General features: G+C 43.0%; 1 protein-coding gene and 1 long non-coding RNA gene across 10 annotated transcripts in view; one reads left to right on the forward strand and one right to left on the reverse strand.

The window, feature by feature from the left end:
* IQSEC3 (IQ motif and Sec7 domain ArfGEF 3) overlaps positions 1–26085 on the forward strand; it is a 202240-nt gene that overhangs the window by 69025 nt on the left and 107130 nt on the right. For all 9 annotated transcript variants that reach the window (XM_072999881.2, XM_072999884.2, XM_072999882.2 and 6 more), the window contains exon 2: positions 8200–8280. In XM_072999881.2, the coding sequence (XP_072855982.2) occupies positions 8200–8280 (81 nt within the window). The remainder of the gene's footprint in view (positions 1–8199; positions 8281–26085) is intronic.
* The window catches only part of LOC144583139 (uncharacterized), a 38451-nt gene continuing 17913 nt past the window's right edge, over positions 5548–26085 (reverse strand). Inside the window, exon 2 of the long non-coding RNA XR_013536758.1 lies at positions 5548–12815. This is a non-coding gene — a long non-coding RNA (uncharacterized LOC144583139). The remainder of the gene's footprint in view (positions 12816–26085) is intronic.

Below are 26085 nucleotides of genomic sequence, written 5' to 3' on the forward strand. Positions count from 1 at the left end.
ACAGGTTAAAATAATTTTCAGAGTCTTTCAGTTTGTTTCACTTATGGAATTGCAACTAATATTTGCGAGAATTCGCTCATAAATAGTCCTTTACACAGAGATTGGGACAGGCAGGTAGAAAAGTAATTTTTTATTCTCATGATTTCAATAGCCTCCAAAGTTGCTGCTTACTATAATTGCTGTTTTTACAAAACATCTATTTACTTTCTCTTTTCTTAAAATTAGCCAGATAGGTACTCCAAAAATCCCACAATCCCATGCTTGAAGTGTGATAGTTTTTCTTCAACATTTAGTAAGACCACATGGCCATAAACTGTGCAAGTAACTTGAAGCAGTACACAGTGAAAAGGAGTGAACTCATTTCTCTGTAAAGTTACAGCCTTACTGCAGAGTACTAGGCAGCTTCTTATGTTCCTGTGACCTACAGAAAGCATTGAAGCTCACTTTCCTGTCAAATCCTGGCACTTTCCAACCATCTCATTGATCTGTAAAGATGCCCAATATTACAAAATTCCTATGCAAAGGACAGAATGCCCTCTTAACTAGAAAAAATGCTATTTATAACCCACCACAAATATTACTCTAAACCAGCCATTCTCAACCTTTTTTTGACCATGGCCATAAACACAATATGAAAGAAATATAGGCCAAATCAGGATTGTGTAAGTAGCATAATGAGCCTTCTACGGTAGTGTATGAAGAATTGTTTCCAGTCTGTGGCCCCTTCAAATATGCCAGAGCCCCCCAGGGGGCCATATGGCCCCTGTTGAAAATGGCTGCTCTAAAGAAATCTACATAAATTGTCTCCCCCTCCCCGATCAACAATGCAATGTTTAATTATAATCGGGCAGTCATTACACCCAGCCCATACTGCATGGAGTGATAGACTAGGATTTACTGTAGATGACTGTGGTTCAAATTGCTGCTCGCCCACAGAAAGTCACTGGTGTGTGTGTGTGTGTGTGTGTGTGTGTGTGTGTGTGTGTGTGTGTGTGTGTGTGTGTGTGTGTGTGTGTGTGTGTGTGTGTGTGTGTGTGTGTGTGTGTGTTAAAACCACTCTTCAAGTATCTCACATATCTTTGAAATCTTAATAAGGTCACTAAATGGGATGCAACTGAATGGCATATAACAACAACAGCCTTTATACATAGCTTTTTCTTTTCTTTGTCTGCGTTGGTGGTGTTGTGTGGCAAACCAACAGAAATCATGTGGGGCACTCTAGTTTTCTAGTCTAACTCTGCTGTTTCTGCAACCCTGGAGAATGTTCTGGCAACCTCCTACACGACAGAGTTGCTGCATTTGCCACTGAACTTTGGGGACAGATGCAATGGAAGCTTTGTTGTCTTGGAGGATGAGCATTCACCTTGAAGTTTTGCTGGGTGAAAAGTGAAGCTAGTTCCTCTGTCTAAAGGAGTTGTTCATCCATGATGTAGAGCATGGACCTAATGGCAATGGAGGCTGGAGATGGTTATAGTTTCTTATTCATTCCTTAACTGTAGAATCTTTTCATCTGTTCAGTATTTGATGTCTGAAATCTTCAATGCCACAATTAAATAAGCAAATATTTCATCATTAATTATAACTATGTTTCTCATATAATTTAACAAAAACAAAATATGGTCCAATTAATTTCGTAAGCTATTATTTCATTCATTGACTATAACATAAATCTTTGGTTTACTGTGGAATTACACATAAATTAATCTTTCACTAAAATAATGACATCTCTAAAATATGATAGAGCATTACCATATGACAGATTATGTGCATTTCATGTGTGACTATGCAAACTTCTGTTTTATTTCATATACATCTACTGAAAAATGGCTATCAGCAGTAGCTTCTCAACACATCGTACAAATGGATGGATAGATCGTGATAAACATATATGTGATAATCTTCATGGCCTAAATCAAACTGATAGTCTCAAGCAGAGTAAGGCCATTGCAGTCAGCTGTACACAAGTGTTACCTTACCATTCAGCAACAGATTCAGCCAGCCTTCTCTAGCTGGCACTGGATTTGTTTTGCAAGATCTGTTTATTTAAAAAGTATTACTCATTCAGAAAGATTCTTATAATTAAAAAATGATCCTATTCAATTTAACGAGGTGTCCGAACTCAGTGACTTGTGAGCACTTGGTTTGCCTACTAAAGGTTTTATGACTCAGCTGCTGGCATCTTCAGATACAGGTGGGAAACACTACTGCCTGTTACCTTGAAAAATTGCTTAGCATAGAGTAGGGGGAAATTAAACTCCTCTTTCGCTATGATTAGTCACTGCCCACCATGGTTCAAATGCAGTGGTTCGATCGCGGTGGTGGGGAACCCCCAGGAGGTCTCCGATCGCGGCAGGGAAGTCTCAGGGCTTCCCCACTGCCATTGGAGACCTCCTGGGGGTCCTTTTTTCTAACCATTGGGGCGAAAGAACAGCCTCTTTGCCACCAATGGAATGGAATGAAAAAAAGGCAGAGGAAATTTGAATTTCCCGCCCTTTTCCCCTGCCTTTTTTTCATTCGTAGGTCGAGGCTCTGTTTGCAAGTCAAAGTGGATTTTTGAGAATGGAGACACTCGTAAGTCGAATCGTTCGTAGGTAGGGACGTTCGTAAGTCAAGGTCCTACTGTACCTGCTTCCCCGAATCTAGAGTACAGACCAACTGCTCCCAACTCAATGGCCATGTTGACTGGACATATGGAGAACTGCAGCCCAGCACACCCAGAGAGCACCTGGTTGGGGGAATGAGATGTATTATTTTTATTTTATTTACTAAATTTATACCCCACCCCTCTAGACCATGTCTAGATAGTACTGACCTAGATGGGTGATTGGTCTGACTTGGTGTAAGATAGCTTCATACATTCAGAAATGTTGACTATCAAAGAAAGAATTTTATGTGTAGTATTAAGAAGAGGCATTGGTAGACTTTAGTCTTTTTTCTCTGGCTCTTTATGGTAGTGGTCTGGCTCTTTATGGTAGTGGTCAACAATGGACTTAAGTTACAGGAAGCCAGATTTCGGTTGAATATAAGGAAAAACTTCCTAACTGTTAGAGCAGTATGGCAATAGAACCAATTATCCTGAGAGGTGGTGAGTGCTCCAACACTGGAGGCATTCAAGAGAAATTTGGACAATCACCTGGCAGATACCTTTGATTTGTATTCCTGTATTGAGCAGTGGGTTGGATTTGATGGCCTTATAGACCCCTTCCAACTTCATTATTCTGTGATTCTAAGATGTGCAAAGTGTACCATCTAGTTTGATTCTATGACATTTTGCAGTTATGACTTGAGCCATCTGTCAGTGCAAACCTGTATGGTGGCTTAAGTCAGCATCTATACAGATTCCGTGCTGCTGGCAGGGGATTACTTTTCAGACATTATTTTCTACTGTTTTCCAAAGCTATCAGAGAGAGATTTAAACCTGTAGAAAATTGTTTTATACCAGGCTGGACTGGTGGTCTACTCTGCATTGTCTTATGTACACTGATAGGCAGAAGCTGTCCAAGGGCTTCAAGAATTTCTTTCCCAGACCTAGCTAGAGAGGACAGCATTTGGACTTTGAAGCTTATACATTCATTGTGCCACTGAGATGTGGGGAAAAAAGTGCATCTCAAATATGCATGAGAAGGGATCAGGCAAAAAGAGAGCAGAAGGCAAACAGCCCTGGTAAGAAAAGAGAGATGTCCATGACGGATCAGGAAAGAGATCTTAGTGTGCTGGTGGACAGCTCGATGAAAGCGTCAACCCACTGTGCGACAGCAGTGAAGAAAGCCAGTTCCATGCTAGGTATCATTAAAAAGGGGATTGAAAATAAAACAGCCAGCATTATAATGCCATTGTACAAAAGGCTGGTAAGGTCACACCTGGAGTATTGTGTACAGTTCTGCTCGCTGCACTTCAAAAAATACATGGTGGAACTGGAAAAGGTGCAGAGGACAGTGACTAAAATGATGACTGGGCTGGGGCACCTCTCTTATGGGGAAAGGCTACAGTGTTTGGGGCTCTTGAGTCTAGAGAAAAGGTGCCTGAAGAGGGACATGATTGAGATGTATAAAATTATGCAGGGAATGGATAAAGTGGATAGTGGGAAGCTTCCCCCCCCCTCGTGCAATACCAGACCCAGCGGATTTCCACTCAAATTGAGTATTGGGAGAGTGAGAACAGACCAAAGAAAATATTTCTTCAACCAACGTGTCTTGTTAGTCTGTGGAACTCCTTGCCACCGGATGTGGTCATGGCATCTGGCCTAAATGCTTTTAAAAGGGGATTGGACAGATTTCTGTAGGAAAAGTCCATTGCAGGTTACAAGCCGTGATGCGGCTATAGAATCTTCTGGCTTAGAAGGAAGGTACCTCCAAATGCCAGGTGCAGGGGAGGGGTATCAGGAGGCAGGTATCTAGTTGTCTCATGTGCTCCCAGAGGCATCTGGTAGGGCCACTGTGAGATACAGGAAGTTGGACTAGATGGGCCCTTGGCCTGATCTAGCAGGGCTCTTCTTACATTATGTTATATGAGATTACAGGAAAGAACTCACAGCCTGGATCTCTGTTAGACATCTTCCCCACTTCCCTGCCCCCGCCCTTAATACAGAAGGAAGCTCATGTCCTGAAATTATGCAGAAAAAGTAGAGCTTAGAAAAATAGCTTTTTGGATCATGTCTTTCAGAAACTCCCAACCAGCATGGCCACTGAGATTCTGGGAAATTGTTTTTTAAAAAGCATCTTTTTCAAGATTGGAAAATGCCTGTGCTTGGGAAAGGGACATTGTATTAGGGATTTCCCTGTTGAATCACAAGAATAGCTTGGTCTTCACACATTTCAGATGCTTTTAAAAAAAAAAACATCCAAATTGGTTAATAGCAAGTATTTTGGCTTCTGGTGGAAACTTATTTGAGCAGGACAGAAAGAAAAGAAAATGGAAACAGTCATTACTGGTTCTGTCCTTTTAATCCTTTCTCTGAATGTCCACTTTTGTTTGTTTGTCCCTTCTATTCTTACGGCACAATCCTAAAGACAAGTGCAAAATCAGAAGAGATTGGTAATGCAGCATGTTAGATTCTGGCTGCCCTTCTGCAGGCGGGATGGTGGGGAGAGGGAGAGGAATTACATAATCCCTGATGTCCAAAGAAGGCAGTGGATTCACAGGGAAGGATTTCAAATGCTGGGCATTGTGGCATGAATTACTGTAGGAGGCCCGGCCGTGCTGCAGAGGATTTGCTGCACAACCAAAGCCTTAAAAATTAGGAGTAAAACATGAGACCTGGTTAGCATGGAACAGGGGTGGTGAATTCCCAACATCATTCTGTCTCACTCTCCTTGCAGCTTTGAGGGGTGGGGTGGGGGTTACTACTGGGGTCGATCACTGATAGAAATTTTTGAAGAGGTAGCTGTGTTAGTCTGTGCTAGCCTGTCAGGCAGAAACAAAACAAAAATGAAAAATAAAGAAGACAAAAAATGTTGTGGCACCTTAAAAATGAACTGAAGAAGTGGACTTGTCCACGAAACCTCACATTAAAAATGTAGCAGTTAATCTTTTTTAAAAAAATTATTCTTTTTATTAATTGATAAAAGAAAAATTACAAATAACAAAATCAAAACTAAAATACAAATCCAGTCGTGATAACACACATTGAACAGTTAATCTTTAAGGTGCCACAGTGTTTTTCGTCTTCTTTTTTTTCCATTTCTTGTATTGTTTTTTTGCCTAACATGATGGAAATTTATGATTTAAAGATGAGCCAGCCAAGCAGAGCTTGCAAAATGGTTTAGAGTTGGCTATTTTTATATTGGCACTAAATAGGAGAGGTTAACTTTTAACTGCACCTTTGCATCCAAAACGTCATCTTCTGCAGTGTGGACTGCTGGGTTGGCTGAAGGCATCCCATGTGTTACTGCACCAAGCAGTCTGACTGATGGAGACCACTGCTAATTCTCACCATGCAGCAGAGAATTCTGGGGCAGAAGATAGATCTAGCAATCCAGCTAGAATAATGGTTCCCTAGCTTCCATTAATTTTGGGATGGAATTGTTTGTTTGTTTAATTTATACCCTGTCCTGTATCTCAGGGTGGGTTACAAAGTAGTATAAAACAGTTCTATCTATCGATCGATCGATCGCCCATCTAGAACGTGTCTACTCTGGGCGGTTTACATATAATATAAAAAATAAACTAAGATAAAATCCAGATTATTCCAAGATGGGAAAGGAAAAAAGAAAGAGAGGAAAAAAGAAGAAGAAGAAGGAGAGAAGAGGAAAAGAAGAAAAGTGGAGATAGGTTAGGTAATGGCTGTAGGGAAGGCCTGCCTGTATAGCCATGTCTTCAAGTTAGTCTTGAAGGCCCTCAGCAAGGGAGCCAGGTAGATTTCAACAGGTAAGTTGTTCCAAAGCCGAGAGGCTACTGCCAAGAAGGCCCGATTTCTGGTTTTTTCCCACCAGGCTTCTCTTGGCATTAGGCCCTTCAGCCGCCCAGCCTGACTGGAGTGGGTGATACAGGTAGAACTGGGCAGAAGAAGACGCTCTGCCAGGTATCGAGGTCCTAAACTGTTAAGGGCTTTGTATGTAATGGTTAACACCTTGAAATCAATGCGGAAGTGGATAGGTGGCCAGTGTAAGGTGGCCAGAGTGGGGGAAATATGGTGAAATCTTTTCACCCCTGTTAATAGCCTGGCCACCGTGTTCTGGACCATCTGAAGCTTCCGCATCAGTCTCAAAGGAAACCCCACATATTCTTGAGACTAAGAGCGCATGGACTAGCATGGTGAGCACCCATGTGTCTAGATAGGGATGCAGCTGGGTGATCTGCCGAAGATGGAAGTGGACAGACTGAACCACGGATGCTACATGGGTCTCCATGGTAAGCACCGGGGCAAGATGGACCCCGAGACTGCGAACCAAATTCTTTGTGGTGAGAGTCATCCCCCAAAAAGAGAGGGAGTTCCCCAAACCACTGACATCAGGGGCCCCACCCGTAGGACCTCCACTTTGTCCAGGTTCAACCTTAGTCCATTTGACTGCACCCATTGCAGAACGGCCTCCAGGCAGCGCCCAAGGGACAGAGCAGCGTCCACTGCAGATGTAAAAAATGAGATGTAGAGCTTGGTGTCATCCACATATTGGTGACGCAAAGCTCCACATTCTCGGATGACCCCCCCCCCCCGGACTCATACAGATGTTAAACAGCATTGGGGAGATGATCGAACCCTGCGGGACCCCACAACTGAGGGACCACTGGGCTGATACATTCTCCCCAAGCTGCACTCTTTGGGGACGGCCCTCCAAGAAGGACCGGAGCCAAGTGAGAGCAAGGCCACCAATCCCCAACTCAAAGAGCCTCTCCAGGAGGATACCGTGGTCGACGGTATCAAAGGTGGCTGAGATATCAAGGAGTACAAGCAAGGACATTTTGCCCCTGTCGGCCTCCCGAAGTAGGTCATCCACGAGGATGACCCATGCTGTTTCTGTGGCGTGGCCTGAAGCAGCCGTAGTGTGGCCTAAATCAAACAATTTAAAACGCAGACTTTGAAACTATTACATTACAACCTGTGCAGGCTATGATCTTCAAACCCCAAAGGCTCAGATAAATGTACGTATCTTATCTGGGAGTTGAAATGATGCCAATGTTTGAGTCAGTCCTGTCTGTTGTGTTCACCGTAGAAATGCTTCATTAATCCAGTCAGTCCCATCCAACCTGTATGCTTTTGCAGTTAGTCTGTGTCAGGTTTGTGTCAAGTCTGATTTGGTTTGATCTGAGTTCCCAACAGCATACCTAGTTTGCACTCACCTTGACTGATCTAACTCAATTTTTTCTTTTTTTGAGGGGGGGGAGATAAGTATAATTTGATAGCCAGTTCCTGCCCCCTTCTGTAGTAATGCTTGTGAAGTTAGAACATAAAAGAACATTTCAACTAACCATTTTCCTTGGTAAGATTGTGAGAGGGAGGATTTAAACATCAGTCTTCCATGCATATCAGACATGGTACAGTCTTGTGGATGCACTGCGGACCCGTTCCCTCTGTTTAGACTGCTTGGTTTGTTGTTGAGATTTCATATTTGTAATCTTAAGTTTTCCTTTATCTTTTAAAGGACCAACAACACCAGTGGGAGTCAGTGGCCAGGAATGGACGTGGAGAAGAGGATATATTACCCTTAGCTTGCCAGTGAGTGAGCCGATCTCTTACCTGCCACTGTTTGTCTTCTGTTACAGGAATGAGACTGTTCTACACCAGTTTTGCTGCCCAGCAGCTGATGCAGAGCAGAAGCCTTCATCTGCAGACTCCTCTTCAAGGTGGGAAAATTTGTCATTTCATGGCTTGCTTTTTCCTGACCCTTCTGCTTACCCGTCCCTGTTCTAACTAGCCTCACACATAACATGCAAATATCATGCCACTCACAACCTACCCTCTGGGACTGGCTTTAGCAAGCCTAGGTCACTAGGAGATTTTTTTTTCTTTTTTGCTCAGCATGAGAATGGAAGGTTATAGTGTTGATTCTGGGGTTCTGTTACTTTTGAGTAAGGAGAAAAAGGAATGAACGAACAAATGATAGAAAGAAATACAGTGAGCCCAAACAGACTAGAACAAGGGGGGAATCGTAAAGTTATGGGCTGAAGTAGCGTGGCAACTTCAGTATCTCTTTCAGCAATGAGAAGGGACAGAAATCAGAGTAACATGTACAAGCCATTCAGAATTAGTGTCAGATTCTTTGCCATAGTCTTTGACAGCCACGCAACTGCTGGCTATAGCTCTGTGGGATTTTCTTCTCTGTTGATCTTGCAATGACCTACCCATTCACCCAATTTTTTTCTTGTCATGCCTTACATGCCTTGCTGCTGCTTAGTGTCATTTACTCAACCTTTCCTATGCAAATGTGGGGCAAAGGAGCAAAGTGGGAGGATCTTTACTTCCTGATGTTCCCTTCACTCTGATTCAGTTTCATGGCAATGCCAGAGACTAGCATCAGCATCACCGCTGCCAGAACCAGTGGTGCTGGCTGTGAAAAAGGTGAGCATAGCTTCAGGAGATCTTCACTAACAACCCCAAATCTTGGGCATGAGCCAAGGAAATTCTCAAAGAAGTTCTCAGCTGATTCTGGTGACCCATTGAGGATGATTCTGATAGCCCATCCAAGGGTACGGTGCAAAATACATGTTGACAGTCATCAGGAATTTAGTGAGATTTGATAACAGACAAATTGCCTGGAAGGGAAGACAGTGCAAATATCAAGGAAAGGTTGGGAAAGAGGAGGCCACGGCTAGAAACAGTTGCAAGCTGACCTCTTTCAATTTAATAGCAAACCTCATCCAGAAAGGTTTTATAATATCAGACCCTGCCATCTGATTTTGCCTTGAGCTGTTGTTACAGCTGATAGAGCTGCAGCATGAGGCTGCAGTGCCAGAGGTTGGGAATTCAATTCTCCGCTGTGCCTCCAGGGAGTAAAAAAACCTGTGCAGTCTTGGACAAGCTACATAATTATTAGCTGGTTAGATAGCTTAGTTGATCTGCTTCTTCCAGTTCTGTATCTAGAAAACCCTGGAAAGGGTTGTCAAGATCAGCTTTATGGCACATAATTATTTTTATTATTGTTAAGCAAGAGGCTGCTATGTGAATGTAGCTAGTTATGTAGCTTCATGGCACAATGGTTAAACTGCAGCACTGCAGTTGAGACTCTACTTACAAACTGAGTTTGGTCCTAGGCTTAGGTAGCTGGCTCATGGTTGATTCAGCCTTCCATCCTTTTGATGTCAGTAAAATGAATACCCAGCTCACAGGGAGGGGGGAATAATGTGTAGTCTGCATAATTAACTTGTAAACCATTCTAACAATTTGCTTAGAGTAGAGCTGAGCCAAAATGCCTCTTCATCACTTTCCCATTTGGGAAGCAAGGGGAACAGGGTGTTGACCTGGTTTACGATAAGCAACATTCACTCTTCTTCCTATTGCTAAACACTGTTTTGCTCCTTTATTAAAATCCACCCTAACAACAGCAGTTGAGCTAAAGCCAAGTCAGAATGAAGGCAGGAATAGAAAACCTTCCTGTCAACCTGCACATTGATGTTGTCTGGATAGGGAGGAACAGCCTTACCTGATAATTCCAGAGGAAGGGCAGGAGAAAAGACAATGCCAGCTGAGTGAGGGTGGAAGAAGGAATGATAGGAACCAGGGTAGGGAAAACAACAGGTCTCTAGCAGCAGTGGGAAGAGCAATTATACTTGCCGCCAGGATTGCATGAGCAGAGATAGTAGCTATTAAAATAATAACTGGGACCTGAAAAGTTTGGCTAATTTTTCTGGTATTAACTTTTTTAGCTCAGCTCAAGTCCACAAAAAGATTAAGATTAAAACCAGCCCTTTTCTTTCCTCTTTCCTACAACTCTTGGCTGAACTTCTTGCTTCCCACATACTGGATATGCTGCTTTGGTCCCTGTCTTTATGCATGCACACCCAACACCAGCCTATATGCAAATGTTCATTATTCTTATTTATTTATTTATTTTTAAATGCTCTGCATTATGTTAATCCCATGCTATGGGCTTTCCCATTGTACTTGCATTTCTAGTTGGCCTATTTACTATGCTGGCACTTAATTGAAGTTGAAAATAAAGCAGATTCTCTTCCTGTGCAGTATCATAAGGTTTTTGTTTTAATAGTAAAATATTGTGCAAAATATGTGTTAATATGCTAATCTGAACAAACCCAAGAGTACAGAGGAGGAACAACACACATGGAAAGTGAAATCATCTCTTCATTGCAGTGCATGTTTTCAAGGATTTTGCTCTGTCCTGACAACTAGACCTTGGTCAATAATACTTCCTGTTAGTCAATGTGTAGTGCTGCTAAATCAGCAAATACGTATCTCAGAACTTTAAGAGGAGGGAGAGCTAAGTCGAATTCTCCTATAATTTAACCAGTGCTTAATAATCAGCATTCTTTGGTGAAAGCCAAAGACAACAGAAGTAGCATAAGACAGATGTGTTTATAGTGTAAATATGCCCCAAATCTGCTTGGTGTAGTGGTTTGTATAAATGAGGTTGTCCCATGTATCTCGTCTTTTTCCCCCTCTCAAAAACATTAAGGCAGAAGAGTCGTCAGAATACATCTTTTCTTCTTAACATTAACCTGACAGTGGTGTTATCTTAATATTCAGAGAGGAGGATACATGCGGCTCCATTTTGAATAGCTTTGGAAACCAATGTTTTCTAGGACATAGCTGTCTGCAGTTGTAGCAGAAGAAGCACAGTAAAATAAACCACTCATCTTAGACACTTGCATACTGTATGGCCTTTGCTACATCTCAGGTGACAACACTAAATCAAGTACTTTATTCCCAACAGAGACTAATTCTCTGAGTTAGGATCCTTACATTCCCAAAATGGTGCTGTCCAGATACAAGCAGGGTAGCTCCAAGACATTTTGCTGCCTGAGGCAAAAGAAAAAGAGGCTCCCTTTCCATTCCATGTAGAGACCCTGAGTAGACTGGCACTTGAATTGTTTTTGAAGAACGATGGTGGGCAGCATCCTTCACTGCTGTTGAGATGGCAGGTTAGTTCAGTGGTCCAAGCCAGGCTGTGTGACACACATAGGTCTATCTATCGACAGGAGGCAATGATGGGAGGGAAGAGCCACCCTCCACTCTCTGCCACCTGAGGCTGTTTCCTTACTTTGCCTAATAGTAAGGATAACCCTGAAAGGGAGCCATCAATAAGGTTTGGGGAAATACTGAACTAAGCACAAAATGATTTAGAGGGGGGAAATGTAGGGGGCAGATTAGCAAACAATAGTTGACCACAATGCAAAATAATCACTAGACGCACTGGAAATTTGGAGAAAACGAGAGATGGGAATGTGGAATATAGTACAGTATTCTTGAAATACAGTGGAATGGATAGCTGGTTGGAATCCCAACTACGAGCAATACCATGTTTTATTTCAAATCTACTTACTGATTTCTGACAAGGCATTCAAGTCCTGTTTGTTTGTTTTTTCTTAGTAATGAGGTTGAGGAAACCCTAAATTCTTTCACCTTGTGAAAGGAGTAGGCAGATAGTCACAATATTGTTTTCAAAGCAGTAAGAATAATGTTTTTTTTTTCAGTTGTCTTTAGTGAAAAATTTAAGGTTTGTGCAAAATAATGACATTTGCACAAAACTACTGCTTATATGGACATTTTGGAATATGAAACATTTAGATAAATTGTTTGCACCTTTCTTAACAGCCTGCTTGCTGTGTTTGTGTGTTATTTGCTTCTAGAGTGGAAAGACCTTCGATTTGTGCAGGCATTTTTAAAAATAATGTGGATGTCTTAACAAAAAAAGAGAAGCAGTTCTTTGAATCTTTGGCCACTGGAGCTGAGGAATCTTGTGGGGCTTTCAGATTCTTCACTGAGTTGTATCTTTAAGTCAAGCCACCCTAACTTGATGAGCATGAGGAATTTAAGTAGCATTCTTCACATTGACTGCTTTTGACTAGCCTTGTGAGTTCAGCAGGTTTTTGTTTTTGTTTTGTTTTTTGCAACCACCATGGATAGTATCTATGCTGGGAATCCTTAACCCACTGCAACATCTGTAAGGTGCAGGGCATCAGGTTTCTGAGTTCTTCCTTGCGTTGCTCCTGGAAGCACACAAACACAATAATTATCCCTCGTTCCTTCTTCTCTGCAGTACTGATTCCATCTCCCACGACTGTGCAAATATCCCAGGGGATGGAATGCAGGGGCCGAGTGGGCAGGCACTGCCCTTGGGGAAGCAGCTACAAACCATCTTGTAATTGGTACACCTTCTCTGGAGGATGAGCACCATGACAGCCCAGCTGGATTTGCTGTAAAACTGAGGAAATGAAAGAAAATTAATTGCAAGCTATCTTGTAACTGGTGAAAGGCTCCCCCCCCCACGCACACACAAAAGTAGTTTGCACTGTGGAATTGCCACGAGGGATCTAAAGGGTTATTATATAACTTGCCTATGAAATGTTTCTGTGATCTGACTCTCTTCCTCCCCCACCCCCACCCCCAGGACAACTAAAAATGATGGGGATTTGTGATTATTCAGGAACAGGCAAAGCCAATCAGAAACCAAATGAGCCAGCCTGGTGTTCTAAATACGAAGCCAGGCAAATCAGCTCACTTGGGGCCAATCAGCTCTTTAGAATTAGCTCAACAGAACTCATGCTGAGGCAGCCATATTTCAAGAGGAGTCGCGCTGGCTTCCTGATGATCCTAAGCTCCACTTTGGAGACCTGTTTTTCTCTTCTCCATGCACCCCCCCCCCCGCTGATGTGTCGTAAATTATATAACCCAGGGTGAATTCTTTCCTCTTTTCACTTGTGTTTTCCTGATCAGGCATTTTTTGCAAATGAGAGAGCCTGTCAGAAGTGATGCTGCTAATAACTGCCAGCCGTCTAGTTTTAATTAGAGTTTTCTTCATTAATGCCTCAGCTCCTCTCTGTGCAGAGGATTAAATAATGTACTCGCAGCTCATTTACACAAACCCCCAAACTGCAGGGCTGAGCTGCAATCCTTTAATTAAACAGCCCGGCTGATCCCTGCCACTGCCTCGCCTCATCAGTCTAAGCTGATTAAATAGAATAGGGACTAATAAGGAATATAAACAGAGAAGTGACTCTTGTCTCTTCAAGGGAGTTGGAGGTGGGTGGGCTGTTGACTCCTCCTTTTTTTTACAGAGAATATGTGGTTTGTGGCATTCTACCACACATCATGGCTTGCTGAAGCTGCAGGATTCCTAGCACCCCTCAGGAAAAAGGTTAAATGAAATCACGAATGGGAAAATTAGCAGGTCCTTGTGGAACGCCAAGTTTCTCTCTCTCCAAAATGATGGTCAAATGCTTATCCAGATCCTTAGGCACATGCATATACCACACTTAAATGATTTGCATAACCATTTCCATTTTGGTTGTTGTGGGTTTTTCGGGCACTTAGGCTGTGTTCTGAAGGTTGTTCTTCCTAATGTTTCACCAGTCTCTGTGGCCGGCATCTTCAGAGGACAGCACTCTGTGCTCTGGACACTCTGTGGTGTCCTCTGAAAATGCTGGCCACAGAGACTGGCAAAACGTTAGGAAGTACTGTACAACCTTCAGAACATGGCCTAAGAGCCCGAGAAACCCACAACAACCATTAGATCCCGGCCATGAAAGCCTTCGCGAATACATTTCCATTTTAGTTGATTCTTGATAGAAAGCCATGGTGGTTAAACATATACATATAAAACCAATATATTTATGTGTGCAGCCCACACACGTCACCAATTCCAGAAGTGGAAAGAAGAAGCGAGACAAACACCTTTTTCTTTTTAATAACTACATTATACATTTCCTTTGAGGTTTGAATCTTTGGCCAGTATCCTACTAAGAAGCTGCAATAATAAGTGTATCTCTGAATAATCTAAATCTCCAGGGGAACAAGCCATGGTGATAGTCATTTGTTTGTACCATTTGCAGACTTGTCAATGCTCCTGGGTGGTTGACACTGAACATAGAATTCATTCATTGAGCTCAGTAATTTTGTGTTATTGTCCTTTTTGCATTTCAACACATACCATTAACTTGAGCAATACCATTTTGAAAACACAGTTAATGATATAGAAACATCCAACAGAAAGGTTAGATTGGCTGCAGCTTCCATTTCCCTATATAACTGGTGTAAACCTGAGTTTGCTACTGTGTAATGCACAAAATAGGTGTTGGTTTTTCACATTTTTAGTAGAACAAAAGCACAGAGGTTTTGTTTGGTTCTACTACTAACCACACCCAATGGCCCAAAAATTATTTTGCGTGATGTGGACCAGGCAGCAAGGGACCACAGGCCTCAAAGAAGAGTTTTGTCTTTATGACTATGAAATAATTCCAATTACAAGTATCACTTCCACCAGGAGGAGAGCTTCTGCTGTGTAGAAATAATGGAATCGTAATGCTGCTGAGGATCCTTGGGAACCACCGTCCCACTCCCTGTCAGGAAAAGATGGCTCCCTGCTGAAGTCGTTTTCCAGGCCTTAAGTTGGGGGGAAGGGGAGGCTGCGGTTGTCCTTGTGAGGCCTGAGGTGGGCCTGACACCTCTGAGAAGCACATTTTCCTTCAGCTCTCTGTGCCAAACGGACGCCAGTTTGTACAGAGGAGTACTTGGCAAAAGGGCCTGTGGTAAGGGTCCCCTTTCTTCGCAGCCATCCCAAGATATTTTGCTGCTCAAGACAAAGGACAAGATGTCTGCTTTTTCCACATACAGAAAGTGATGGAACTGGCAATTGAAACTTATTTCTGAAATATTGGTAGGATGCCTAAAGGCAGCAGCTTAGCTTGGGGGCATTTTGTAGGTCGTGCTACGGCGCAGGAGGCGCGATGCCCTCCCGACAGCTGGCTGCTGCTTTGCACCGGCCACCTGAGGCAACGGCCTTCCTGCATCTCACGCCAGCGCTGGCCCTTCTTCTGTTCTTTCACCTGAGCTGTTGAATATAGATGGCTCTTTTGTTCCAGCCCCATGATTTCAGGCTCTGGCGCCTCCCTTTCCCTGGCATTTTTATCTACTAATGACAGGCATCCATCTTGGGGATTTGAATAAGCCAGTAATTGCCCTCGCCATTTTTCTAAGCCTCACGTCGTGGAGCCTAGCATTCCGGAACAATGATCTTTCAAATGGGCCTGCCTAAAATCCATCTCTGACATGATTGCATCCCACATTTCCCTTTGTAAAAGTTAATGGGATTGAGATGGGAGAGGTTCATTTCTATTCCAATAATGAGAGGAAAGTCTGAAATCACAATGGGAGAGAATGGCACACAGGGTTCTTCTATGGGCTTTTCACAGTTCGCAGTGAAGACGGCATGGGTCTCCCCTACAGAGATGAGTAGACTCAAGTAGCACGCACACACAAAACCCTGTATTCCACTCCACCGACAGAGGAAACTATTCTGAAATATGCAAAGTCAGAGATGCTGAGGTGGAATTAATCAAGGAACAAACCCTGCAGTCGTTTTGAAGGTCTCTGTGTGGGTGAACCACACTGGCAGAATGGCTTGGATCAGAGGCAGGATATTGACAATTTACCAGTGCAGGGAAACAGGATTGTTATATTGTGGAAATTGGTTTCAGTGATTGGTTACCACTTTAGCATTTCCACGTGTAGAAAGCCTTTGCCTAATATATTTCAAATATGAGGTTTCACTCTTGATTTTATACAAACACAGATTAGTAAGGGAAGGCCACTTGAAGTCATTTTTAATATCATCTAGCAGTAGCAATTTTCAGTAATTAAAGACTTCCTCTCTTTGTCCTGTAGCATCTGTGGTTTTCAGGCACAAAATGCAGCACACATGAGTAAGATATACCATGGAAGTGAAGGGGAAGGTTGTTCATTCATTCATTTTCATTTATATTCAAAGTTTAATCTCAATTAAGAGCTTAAATCACCTAAGGCAACTCACAACTTATTAAAACAAAACCCTGACTGAAACCACAATACATTATAACATTAAAAAAAATTTAAATCTATAACAGTATTAAAATAATTAAAACTATTAAACTCTATTAAAACCCATTAAAACACATAAAGTAATAATAGTGTCCAGTGTATGAGATTAAAATTTGATGAATTACTTGTTAAAAGCCTGTCTGAAAAAGTTTGTCTTAATCTGTTGCTGGAACGCAAGCCTGAGGGGGTCAAACTAACCTACTGAGGAGGGACTCCTCTGAAGATCTTAAGAGCTAAGAAGACTCATACAAAGAGATACATGCAGTCCTTCAACTGGGCCTGGAAATGGAGCAGCAGCCGGTGAAGCTGATGTAACAGGGAAGTTATATGCTCCCCGTATCTGGCCCCCAGTTAGCAACCAGAATGCAGCATTATTGAAATGACAGTGTCGCCCTTCCACAGTGTAACTTGTACAGTACAAGAGGATTTTGACCATTATCTGGAATCTGATTTGTTAATGGCCAGTGATTGCTGTGCTACTTACAAACACAACATTTAAAATATATGATGATAAACATGTATTGTTGAACACTCCATTGCAGTATTCAGAAAGGTGCAAAATCTGGTGATGAGCTAAGATCTGATCTATACCGTATTTTTTGCACCATAAGACGCACTTTCCCCCCCAAAAAAGAGGGGTAGAAAGTCTGTGCGTCTTATGGAGCGAAGGTGGTGACTTCGCCCCCACTGGCCCCATGGGGGGCAGCGTCGCAAGGGTCCGTGGGAGCCTTCCAGGACCCTTGCGACACTCCCCCACCCCCAACAGGGCCAGTGGGGGTGAAATAGCGACCTTCCAAGACCTTTTGAGAGGCTTGAAAGCCTCTCAAAAGGTCCTGGAAGCTGCTGATTCCCCCCTGCACCCGTGGGGGGGTGGGGGCAGCGTGGCAAGGCTCCTGGAAGGCTCCCTTGGACCCTTGCCACGCTGTCCCCACCCCCCACGGGCGCAGGGGGGGAAATCGCCAGCTTCTGGCGAAATAGCGACCTTCCAGGACCTTTCAAGCCTCTCAAAAGGTCCTGGAAGCTAGCGATTTTACCCCCCCTGCACCCGTGGGGTGGGGGGTGGGGGCAGCATGGCAAGAGTCCAAGGGAGCCTTCCAGGACCCTTGCCACGCTGCCCCACCCCCCACCACAGGTGCAGGGGGGGTTAAAATCGCCAGCTTCTGGCGAAATAGCGACCTTCCAGGACCTTTTGAGAGGCTTGAAAGCCTCTCAAAAAGTCCTGGAAGGTGGTGATTTTACCAGGACCCTTGCCATGATGCCCCCCCCCCCACGGGTGCAGGGGGGGTTAAATTGGCCATTTCTGGGAGTGTTTTGAGGCTTCCCAAGCCTCAAAACACTGCCAGAAGCTGGCGATTTTAACGCCCCTGCACCTGTGGGGGTGGGTGGGGGGAGTGTCGGAAGGGTCCAAGTGAGCCTTCCAGGACCCTTACGACCACCCCCACGGGGCCCGTGGGGGCAAAATCGCCACCTTTTGGGGCTCTTCTGAAGCTTCCCAAGCCTCAAAAGAGCCCCCCAAAGTGGCGATTTTGCCCCCTCTGCCCCCCCCGGGGGAGGCAGGGTGAGTCTCCAAAGGGTCCTAGAATGCACCCTAGGACCCTTTGGAGACTCACCCTGCCTCGCCCGGGGGCCAGAGGGGGCAAAATCACCACCTTTGGGGGCTCTTCTGAGGCTTGGGATGCTTCAGAAGAGTCCCAGAAGGTGGCGATTTCACCCCTTCTGGCCCCCGGGGGCAGGGGGAGTCTCCAAAGCGTCCTGGAACACACCCTAGGACCCTAGAACCCTAGTTTGTGTTCCATAAGATGGACCTCTCCATAAGGCTCACCAAATTTTAGAAGAAGAAAGCAGATTATTTTTTTCCTGTTTTCTTCTCCTAAAAATTTGGTGCATCTTATGGAAAGGTGCGTCTTATGGAGCGAAAATTACGGTACATTAGGTAAAGAGAATGGATCAGAACCTGGTGTATGCAAAAACACCCCTAATGTCTGCTGTGTATGGTTGTTGTGGGTTTGTGGGTTTTTCAGGCTCTTTGGCCATATTCTGAAGGTTGTTCTTCCTGACATTTCGTCAGTCTCTGTGGCCGGCATCTTCAGAGGAACAGGAGTAGGAACTCTGTCCATGCTCTGTTAAGAGCATGGACAGAGTTCCTACTGCAGTCCTCTGAAGATGCCGGCCACAGAGACTGGCAAAATGTCAGGAAGAACAACCTTCAGAACACAGCCAGAGAGCCTGAAAAAACCACAACAACCATTAGATCCCGGCCATGAAAGCCTTCAAGAATACCTGTGCTGTATATACAGTATTTGTTGTTCATCTGTACTAAAAACCTGTTTTTTGGTTTGGGGGATATATTATCCATATTTTCCTAAACAGGGGTAATTAAAATTATTTTTCAGGAACATTTATTTTACTCCTGCCTCATTCTCTCTGTAAGGAGCTCAAAGAGACTATATAGCCCCCTGCTCCCATTATCCCTTGCAATAGCCATGTGAGCTAGGCTGATACAGTAAGCAATCAACACTGTAGTCAGTAGTCAGTTAAAAGTAGCGGGAGGATTTCTCGGACATGTCATTTTCTTTCCTGCTACCTATTGGATGTTTGCGTTTATGGGTGGATTTGAACATGTTTATGAGTAATCTGGTGAGAAAGGCCAGGTAAATAAGTTTGGACTTGCTTATGGGTGTAGGCTGCAGAGAAAATGTGAAATATCATAGAAATCCTTCCCTTAGTTATAAGTAAAACAGTTAACCTACAATTAGTTATCTTTTGATAAGAAGTCATGTGCAAAATACTTAAGTAAAGGTAAATGTTCCCCTTGATAATTTGTGAAGTCGTTTCCAATCCATAGAGCTAGCGTTTGTCCGAAGATAATCTTGTGTGGTCACGTGGCCAGCGCGACTAGACACGGAATGCCGTTACCTTCCCACTGTGGTGGTACCTATTTATCTACTTGCATTTTTGCATTTTACATGCTTTCAAACCGCTAGGTTGGCGGGAGCTGGGGCAAGCGATGGGGGCTCACTCCGTTGCGTGGATTCGATCTTACGACTGCAGGTCTTCTGATCTTGCAGCACGGAAACTTCTGCGGTTCAGCCCGCAGCACCACCACGTCCCTTGTAAATACTTACACAGTTCCAATAGAAGTGAATTAACAAGTAGTTACAAAGGAATTTTTAGGTATAAGGAGGAAATTTTTCATGTTTTTTAGCAAAAGTTATTTTAAAGACCATTTGTATAGACGTTTTGACATGAATTGCCTTCAAACCTGCTATCAAGTAAATGTATATCCAGGAGGAGAAGAGGGAGCCATAGAGGTAGCCCAGGTTTCTTGACTAAAAAGAACCTCGAATTGTGTATAAACATCTTTAAAGTTCAGATTTTTCAAATTTCAAAGATCATTTCTTCGTTTAAAATATTTTTACTCTGCCTTTCTCCTAAAAAGGGACCAGAGGTGGCTTGCATAATTAAAAATACAATATTAAATTAAAAAACAGTAAATTGTTCCAAATTTAAAACAGAATTAAATAAACATTATATTGAAAATATCACTCACAGAGCCCATTGAAACTGAAACCATCAGCCAATAATGTCATTGATTACCACTTTAAATGTTTATGTATTTAGAATGTATTTTATACAGTCTTGTTATAAAACAAGAAGAGGAGAATTTTAACAGTAGGTAACAATGTGTGTTGGGAGGGTGCATAATCATTGGTGTGAGAACTTGATAAAGTTTTGAAATGTTACTTTTTGGACTGTGCTTCCTAGGACCTCTCAAGCCAGCATGGAGCTGTATGCTTTCATCAAATAAATGCTGGTGAAAGTCATTTTACCTTACTATGGAATATTTTGGGAACTCCCTCAATTTCTGCTAACTTACGTGAAATTGTGGATGTCGGGCATTTTAGCCTTGGTGAGCAGAAGAGGGGTTTCAAGCTGTACTGGGAAAATATGCCATAAATTGAAATCTAGAGGTGTATTTTTTTACCTTATGCAGGAAAGTATCGCAGCGCTGGGGTGTGTGTTTCTTCCCATGGGTTTTGCATGTGTTAGCTTCCTTTTGAAGTTTAATTTTCTCATGTATAAAGTGCTACTTAGATCAGACTTGAAACATGATCAATGCAACTGGCAAGTGCTTACTTTGTGATTATAGTGCAATTAAATTCCAACTCAATACAGTTTAGGCATCAAACAGCTGTGCACTCATTCCTAAAGGGGCTGCTGGATTCCTCATCACAGCATCCAACATCTGCAGCCTCAGCACCAATTAGCGACAAGGAAACATATAGTAATCGATTTGCTCAGGTCTCTTCCCTAGCTCAGATCTCTTTACATTCTTGGACAAACTTCTGCCTCCCTCCTTATAACTCTGAATTGTTAAACACTTCCTACATGGGAACAGAAACTTGCCATTAGAGTAGCCAGTGAAGGGTTTTTTGTGTGTGTCTGTTTGTGGTGTGTAAAAAATTCCTTCCATGAACCAAGTGTCTCAGAAGAATGGAGCTAGTCAAGGTTGTCCTTGAATTGAGTCAGAATTTAGAAATATCAAGTTGAGCCACAGGAAGATGGTGTTGCATGTTATGTATATCTCTGCCTGTGTTTTGAATCCTCAGAGGCAGTTCACTGTTGTGGTTAGAGCAGTAGACTGGGACATCAGAGGTCCAGATGCAGATCCCCACTCAGCATTTAACCTCACTGGAGTACTTTGGATTACTAACCACTCTAAGCCTAACCAACTCACAGGTAATGGTGAAGCAAGGAAAAGGAGGATAATATAAGCTACCTTGAGCTCACAGGAAAAGAGGTGGACAGAAAGGCGAGAAATAAATAAATGGATGGAAGAGTAAAACACTGCTTCCAAAGCACTGTGCCAGAATGGTTCTCCCCATTTGTTGTCCTTTTGCAGGAATAAATATTGACATCCTGGGCGTCAGTGAACTAAAATGGATGGGAATGGGCAAAGTCAATTCAGATGATTATCAAATCTGCTATTGTGGGCAAGAAGCCCGTAGAAGGAATGGAGTAGCCCTCATAGTCAACAAAAGAGTGGGAAAAGCTGTAATGGGATACAATCTCAAAAATGATAGAATGGTTTCAATACGAATCCAAGGCAGACCTTTCAACATCACAGTAATCCAAGTTTATGCACCAATCACCAATGCTGAGGAGACTGAAATTGACCAATTCTGTCAATGTGATTGGTGGGTGTCGTTAGCTGGTCTTTTGTGTGTAGTGATCACTTGTGGCTGGGTGGAGTTCATTGAACTTTTGCATGCTGTATTTTTCAGTGCTGGGAGCCAAGTTTTGTTGAGTTTCAAACTTTACTCTTTTTTGTTGAAGTTCTGCTGGTGTTCTGGCTTCCCTGTGCAGTCTAACGTAATGATTGCTGGTGTTGTCCAGTAGTTTAGTATTTTGAAATAAAATTTCATGTCCAGCTTGTTTTAGGGCATGTTCAGCTACTGCCGATCATTCTGGTTGTTTAAAAAAAAATACAGCGTGCAAAAGGTCAACAAACTCTACCCAGCCACAAGGACTGGTGATCACTACACACAAAAGACCAGCTAATGATCATAATCATCCGTCTCCTGAAAAGGACAAAAGCTGATCTCAAAGCCATAAATACTCAACTCCCAAACAAACTACACCAGAGCACAGAGTGCTGTCGTCTGAAGATGCCGGCCACAGAGATTGGCGAAAGGTTAGGAAGAACAACCTTCAAAACACAGCCAAAGAGCCCGAAAAACCCACAACAAACATTAGATCCTGGCCGTGAAAGCCTTCACGAGATAGGGAAAGTTACAGAAAATTGAATGCAGACTTCCAGAGAAGAGCAAGGAGAGACAAGAGGGCCTTCTTAAATGAACAGTGCAAAGAAATAGAGGAAAAGAATAGAAAGGGAAAAACCAGAGATCTGTTCAAGAAAATTGGAGCTATTAAAGGAACATTTTGTGCAAAGATGGACATGATAAAGGACAAAAATATTAGGGACCTCACAGAAGCAGAAGACATCAAGAAGCGGTTGCAAGAATACAAAGAGGAATTATACCAGAAAGATCTGGATGTCCTGGACAACCCGGATAGTGTGGTTGCTGACCTTGAGCCAGACATCCTGGAGAGTGAAGACAAGTGGGCCTTTGAAAGCATGGCTAACAACAAGGCCAGTGGAGGTGATGGCACTCCAGTTGAGCTATTTAAAATCTTAAAAGATGACGCTGTTAAGGTGCTACACTCAATATGCCAACAAGTTTAAAAGACTCAGCAATGGCCAGAGGATTGGAAAAGATCAATCTACATCCCAATTCCAAAGAAGGGCAGTGCCAAAGAATGCTCCAACTACTGTACAGTTGTGCTCATTTCACACACTAGCAAGGTTATGCTAAAACTCCTCCAGGGTAGGGTTCAGCAGGATGTGGACCGAGAAATCCCAGAAGTACAAGCTGGATTTCGAAGGGGCAGAGAAACTAGAGACCAAATTGCTAACATGCACTGGATTATGGAGAAAGCCAGAGAGTTTCAGAAAAACATCTACAGAGTTTCAGAAAAACATGCAAAAGCCTTTGACTGTGTGGACCACAGCAAACTATGGCAAGTCCTTAAAGAAATCGGAGTGCCTGAACACCCTATCTATCTCTTGAGAAACCTATAAGTGGGACAGGAAGCAACAGTTAGAACTGGATATGGAACCACTGATTGGTTCAAAATTGGGAAAGGAATGCGACAAGACTGTATATTATCTCCATACTTATTTAATTTATATGCAGAATACATCATATGAAAGGCTGGACTGGATGAATCCCAAGCCGGAATTAAGATTGCCAGAAGAAATATCAACAACCTCTGATATGCAGATGATACCACTCTGATGGCAGAAATTGAGGAGGAATTAAAGAACCTCTTAATGAGGGTGAAAGAGGAGAATGCAAAAAAAATGGTCTGAAGCTCAACATCAAAAAAACTGAGATCATGGCCACTGGTCCCATCACCTCCTGGCAAATAGAAGGGGAAGATATGGAGGCGGTGACAGATTTTACCTTCTTGGGCTCCATGATCACTGCAGATAGTGACAGCAGCCACGAAATTAAAAGACGCCTGCTTCTTGGGAGGAAAGCGATGACAAACCTTGACAGCATCTTAAAAAGCAGAGATATCACCTTGCTGATAAAGGTTCACATAGTCAAAGCTGTGGCTTTTCCAGTAGCGACGTATGAAAGTGAGAGCTGGACCATAAAAAAGGTGACTGCCGAAGAATGGATGCTTTTGAATTGTGGTGCTGGAGGAGACTTTTGAGAGTCCTCTGGACTGCAAGGAGAACTAACCTATCCCTTCTGAAGGAAATCAACCCTGAATACTCACTGGAAGGACAGATCCTGAAGCTGAGGCTCCAATACTTTGGCCATCTCATGAGAAGACTCCCTGGAAAAGACCCTGATGTTCGGAAAGAGTGAAGGTGAGAGGAGAAGGGGACGACAGAGGACAAGATGGATGGACAGTGTCATCGAAGCAACCAACATGATTTTGACCCGACTCTGGGAGGCAGTGGAAGACAGGATGGCCTGGCGTGCTCTGGTCCATGGGGTCACAAAGAGTCGGACACGACTTAGCGACTAAACAACAAAAATGAAAGAGAGAGGCAGAGAGCTTTTTGAAATGGCTGGCCATCATTAGTCCCCTTTCAGAAAACATATTGCACTATCTCATGTGTCAGGATTCAGTACCATCCTATAGCAATCATCAGCCACACTGAGTAGCATTTGCTCTGTCTGCCTCTCTCTCACACACGTAGAAACACTTACTTTGAAGAAACCCTCTCCCTCAACATTGTGCTGGCCCTATGTTCTTTACTAACATGTTCCCATTGAATTGTGTATTGGCTACTGTACTTGTTGTTGTTGTTGTTTAGTTGTTTAGTCTACTGTACTATATCAACATAAATCTTTGGCTGCCCAACTGCAAAGTTCGAACACCACCCTTGGCTCTTCCAAATGAATCACAAATTTCTACTGAGTTTTCACACATCCTTTTGAATAAGCCCCCCTTCATATATTATGATTACTGACACACTTACAAAATTTATAGTTGTTATCGTTGTTATGTGCTGTCCAAATCCCCTCCAGCTTATAGCCCGGTGATGGCGAACCTTTTTGAGCTTGACTGCCCAAACAGCAACACAAAACCAAATTATTTATTTCTAAGTGCCAACACTGCAATTAAACCTGAATACTGAGGTTTTACTTTAGAAAAAACAACTCATGTAATTTACGCATTTTGTCTGTCTGGTTCTTTATTGATTTCTCCAACTGACAGCTCTTTTAGAAAAAAATCAAGTGCAAAATGCTATACTGAATTAAATGCACCCTATTTATAAAGCTTATTAAGTACACTGAAATCCTGAACTTGTTTCCTCCAAAGTAAGCTACCCTCAGAAAAGCAGCTATATATAGGAGTGCACATTTTAAAGTGTATACCTACATTTTATACACTACTTAAAGTGGATACTGAAGGGACGTGGTGGCGCTGTGGGCTAAACCGCAGAAGCCTGTGCTGCAGGATCAGAAGATCCGGCAGTCGTAAGATCGAATCCACGCAACGGAATGAGCACCCGTCGCTTGTCCCAGGTCCCGCCAACCTAGCGGTTCGAAAGCATGCAAATGCGAGTAGATAAATAGGGACCACCTCGGTGGGAAGGTAAACAGCGTTCCGTGTCTAAATCACACTGGCCATGTGACCACGGAAAGATTGTCTTCAGACAAATGCTGGCTCTATGGCTTGAAGAGCGGGATGAGCGCCGCCCCCTAGAGTCAGACACGACTGGACAAAAATTGTCAAGGGGAACCTTTACCTTTTACCTTTAAAGTGGATACACACATTTCACTTATTTGAAATGTAGTGCTGGAAAAGAGATTTACAGATATCATGAGAAAGGTAAGTAAAGCAAATTAAGTGTGGACTCTCACTAGAAGCTAAAATAACCAAGCAAAGGGTATTGTACTACAGTGGCATCATGAGAAGACAAACTCACTGGAAAAAGGCAACAATGTAGGAAAAACTGTAATGCAGTAGGAAAAGAAGAAGATTGCACATGAGATGGATTGACTCAATAAAGAATGGCACTCTTTTGTTTGTAAGACCTTTTGTTTGATGTTGCAGTCAAAGCAGGAGAAGGAGCAGGACCGCTCGCGTGCTCAGGGAGAGGTCTCTGCATGCCAGCTGTGGCACGCATGCCATAGGTACTGTATGTAGCCTATGAGTCTATGTGATCTCTGAAATGTCCTGTCCTCAACCACCCCACTCAGCTCTTGCAACCTCCAAGCTGTTCAATCCATCTCGTATTTGGTCCTCCTCTTCTCCTGCTTCTTCCAACTTTCCCAGCATTATTATATTTTCCAGAAAATCATGCCTTCTCATGGTGTGTCCAAAGTATGACAGCTTCAATTCCATTGTTTTTGCCTCCAGAGATAGATCAGGCTTCATTTGGTCTAGGACCCACTTTTCTGTCTTGCTGGGAGTTATCTGCAAAAAATCTCTTCCAGCACCATATTTCAATTTATTACAGACACAAAATATTACACTGGTCACCCCTGACCTGCATTTTCCAGTTTTGCTTGTCTGTCTTCCATCATACA

This window comes from Pogona vitticeps, chromosome 5, assembly GCF_051106095.1.
Source record: "Pogona vitticeps strain Pit_001003342236 chromosome 5, PviZW2.1, whole genome shotgun sequence".
In the NCBI taxonomy this organism is placed as follows: Eukaryota; Metazoa; Chordata; class Lepidosauria; order Squamata; family Agamidae; genus Pogona; species Pogona vitticeps.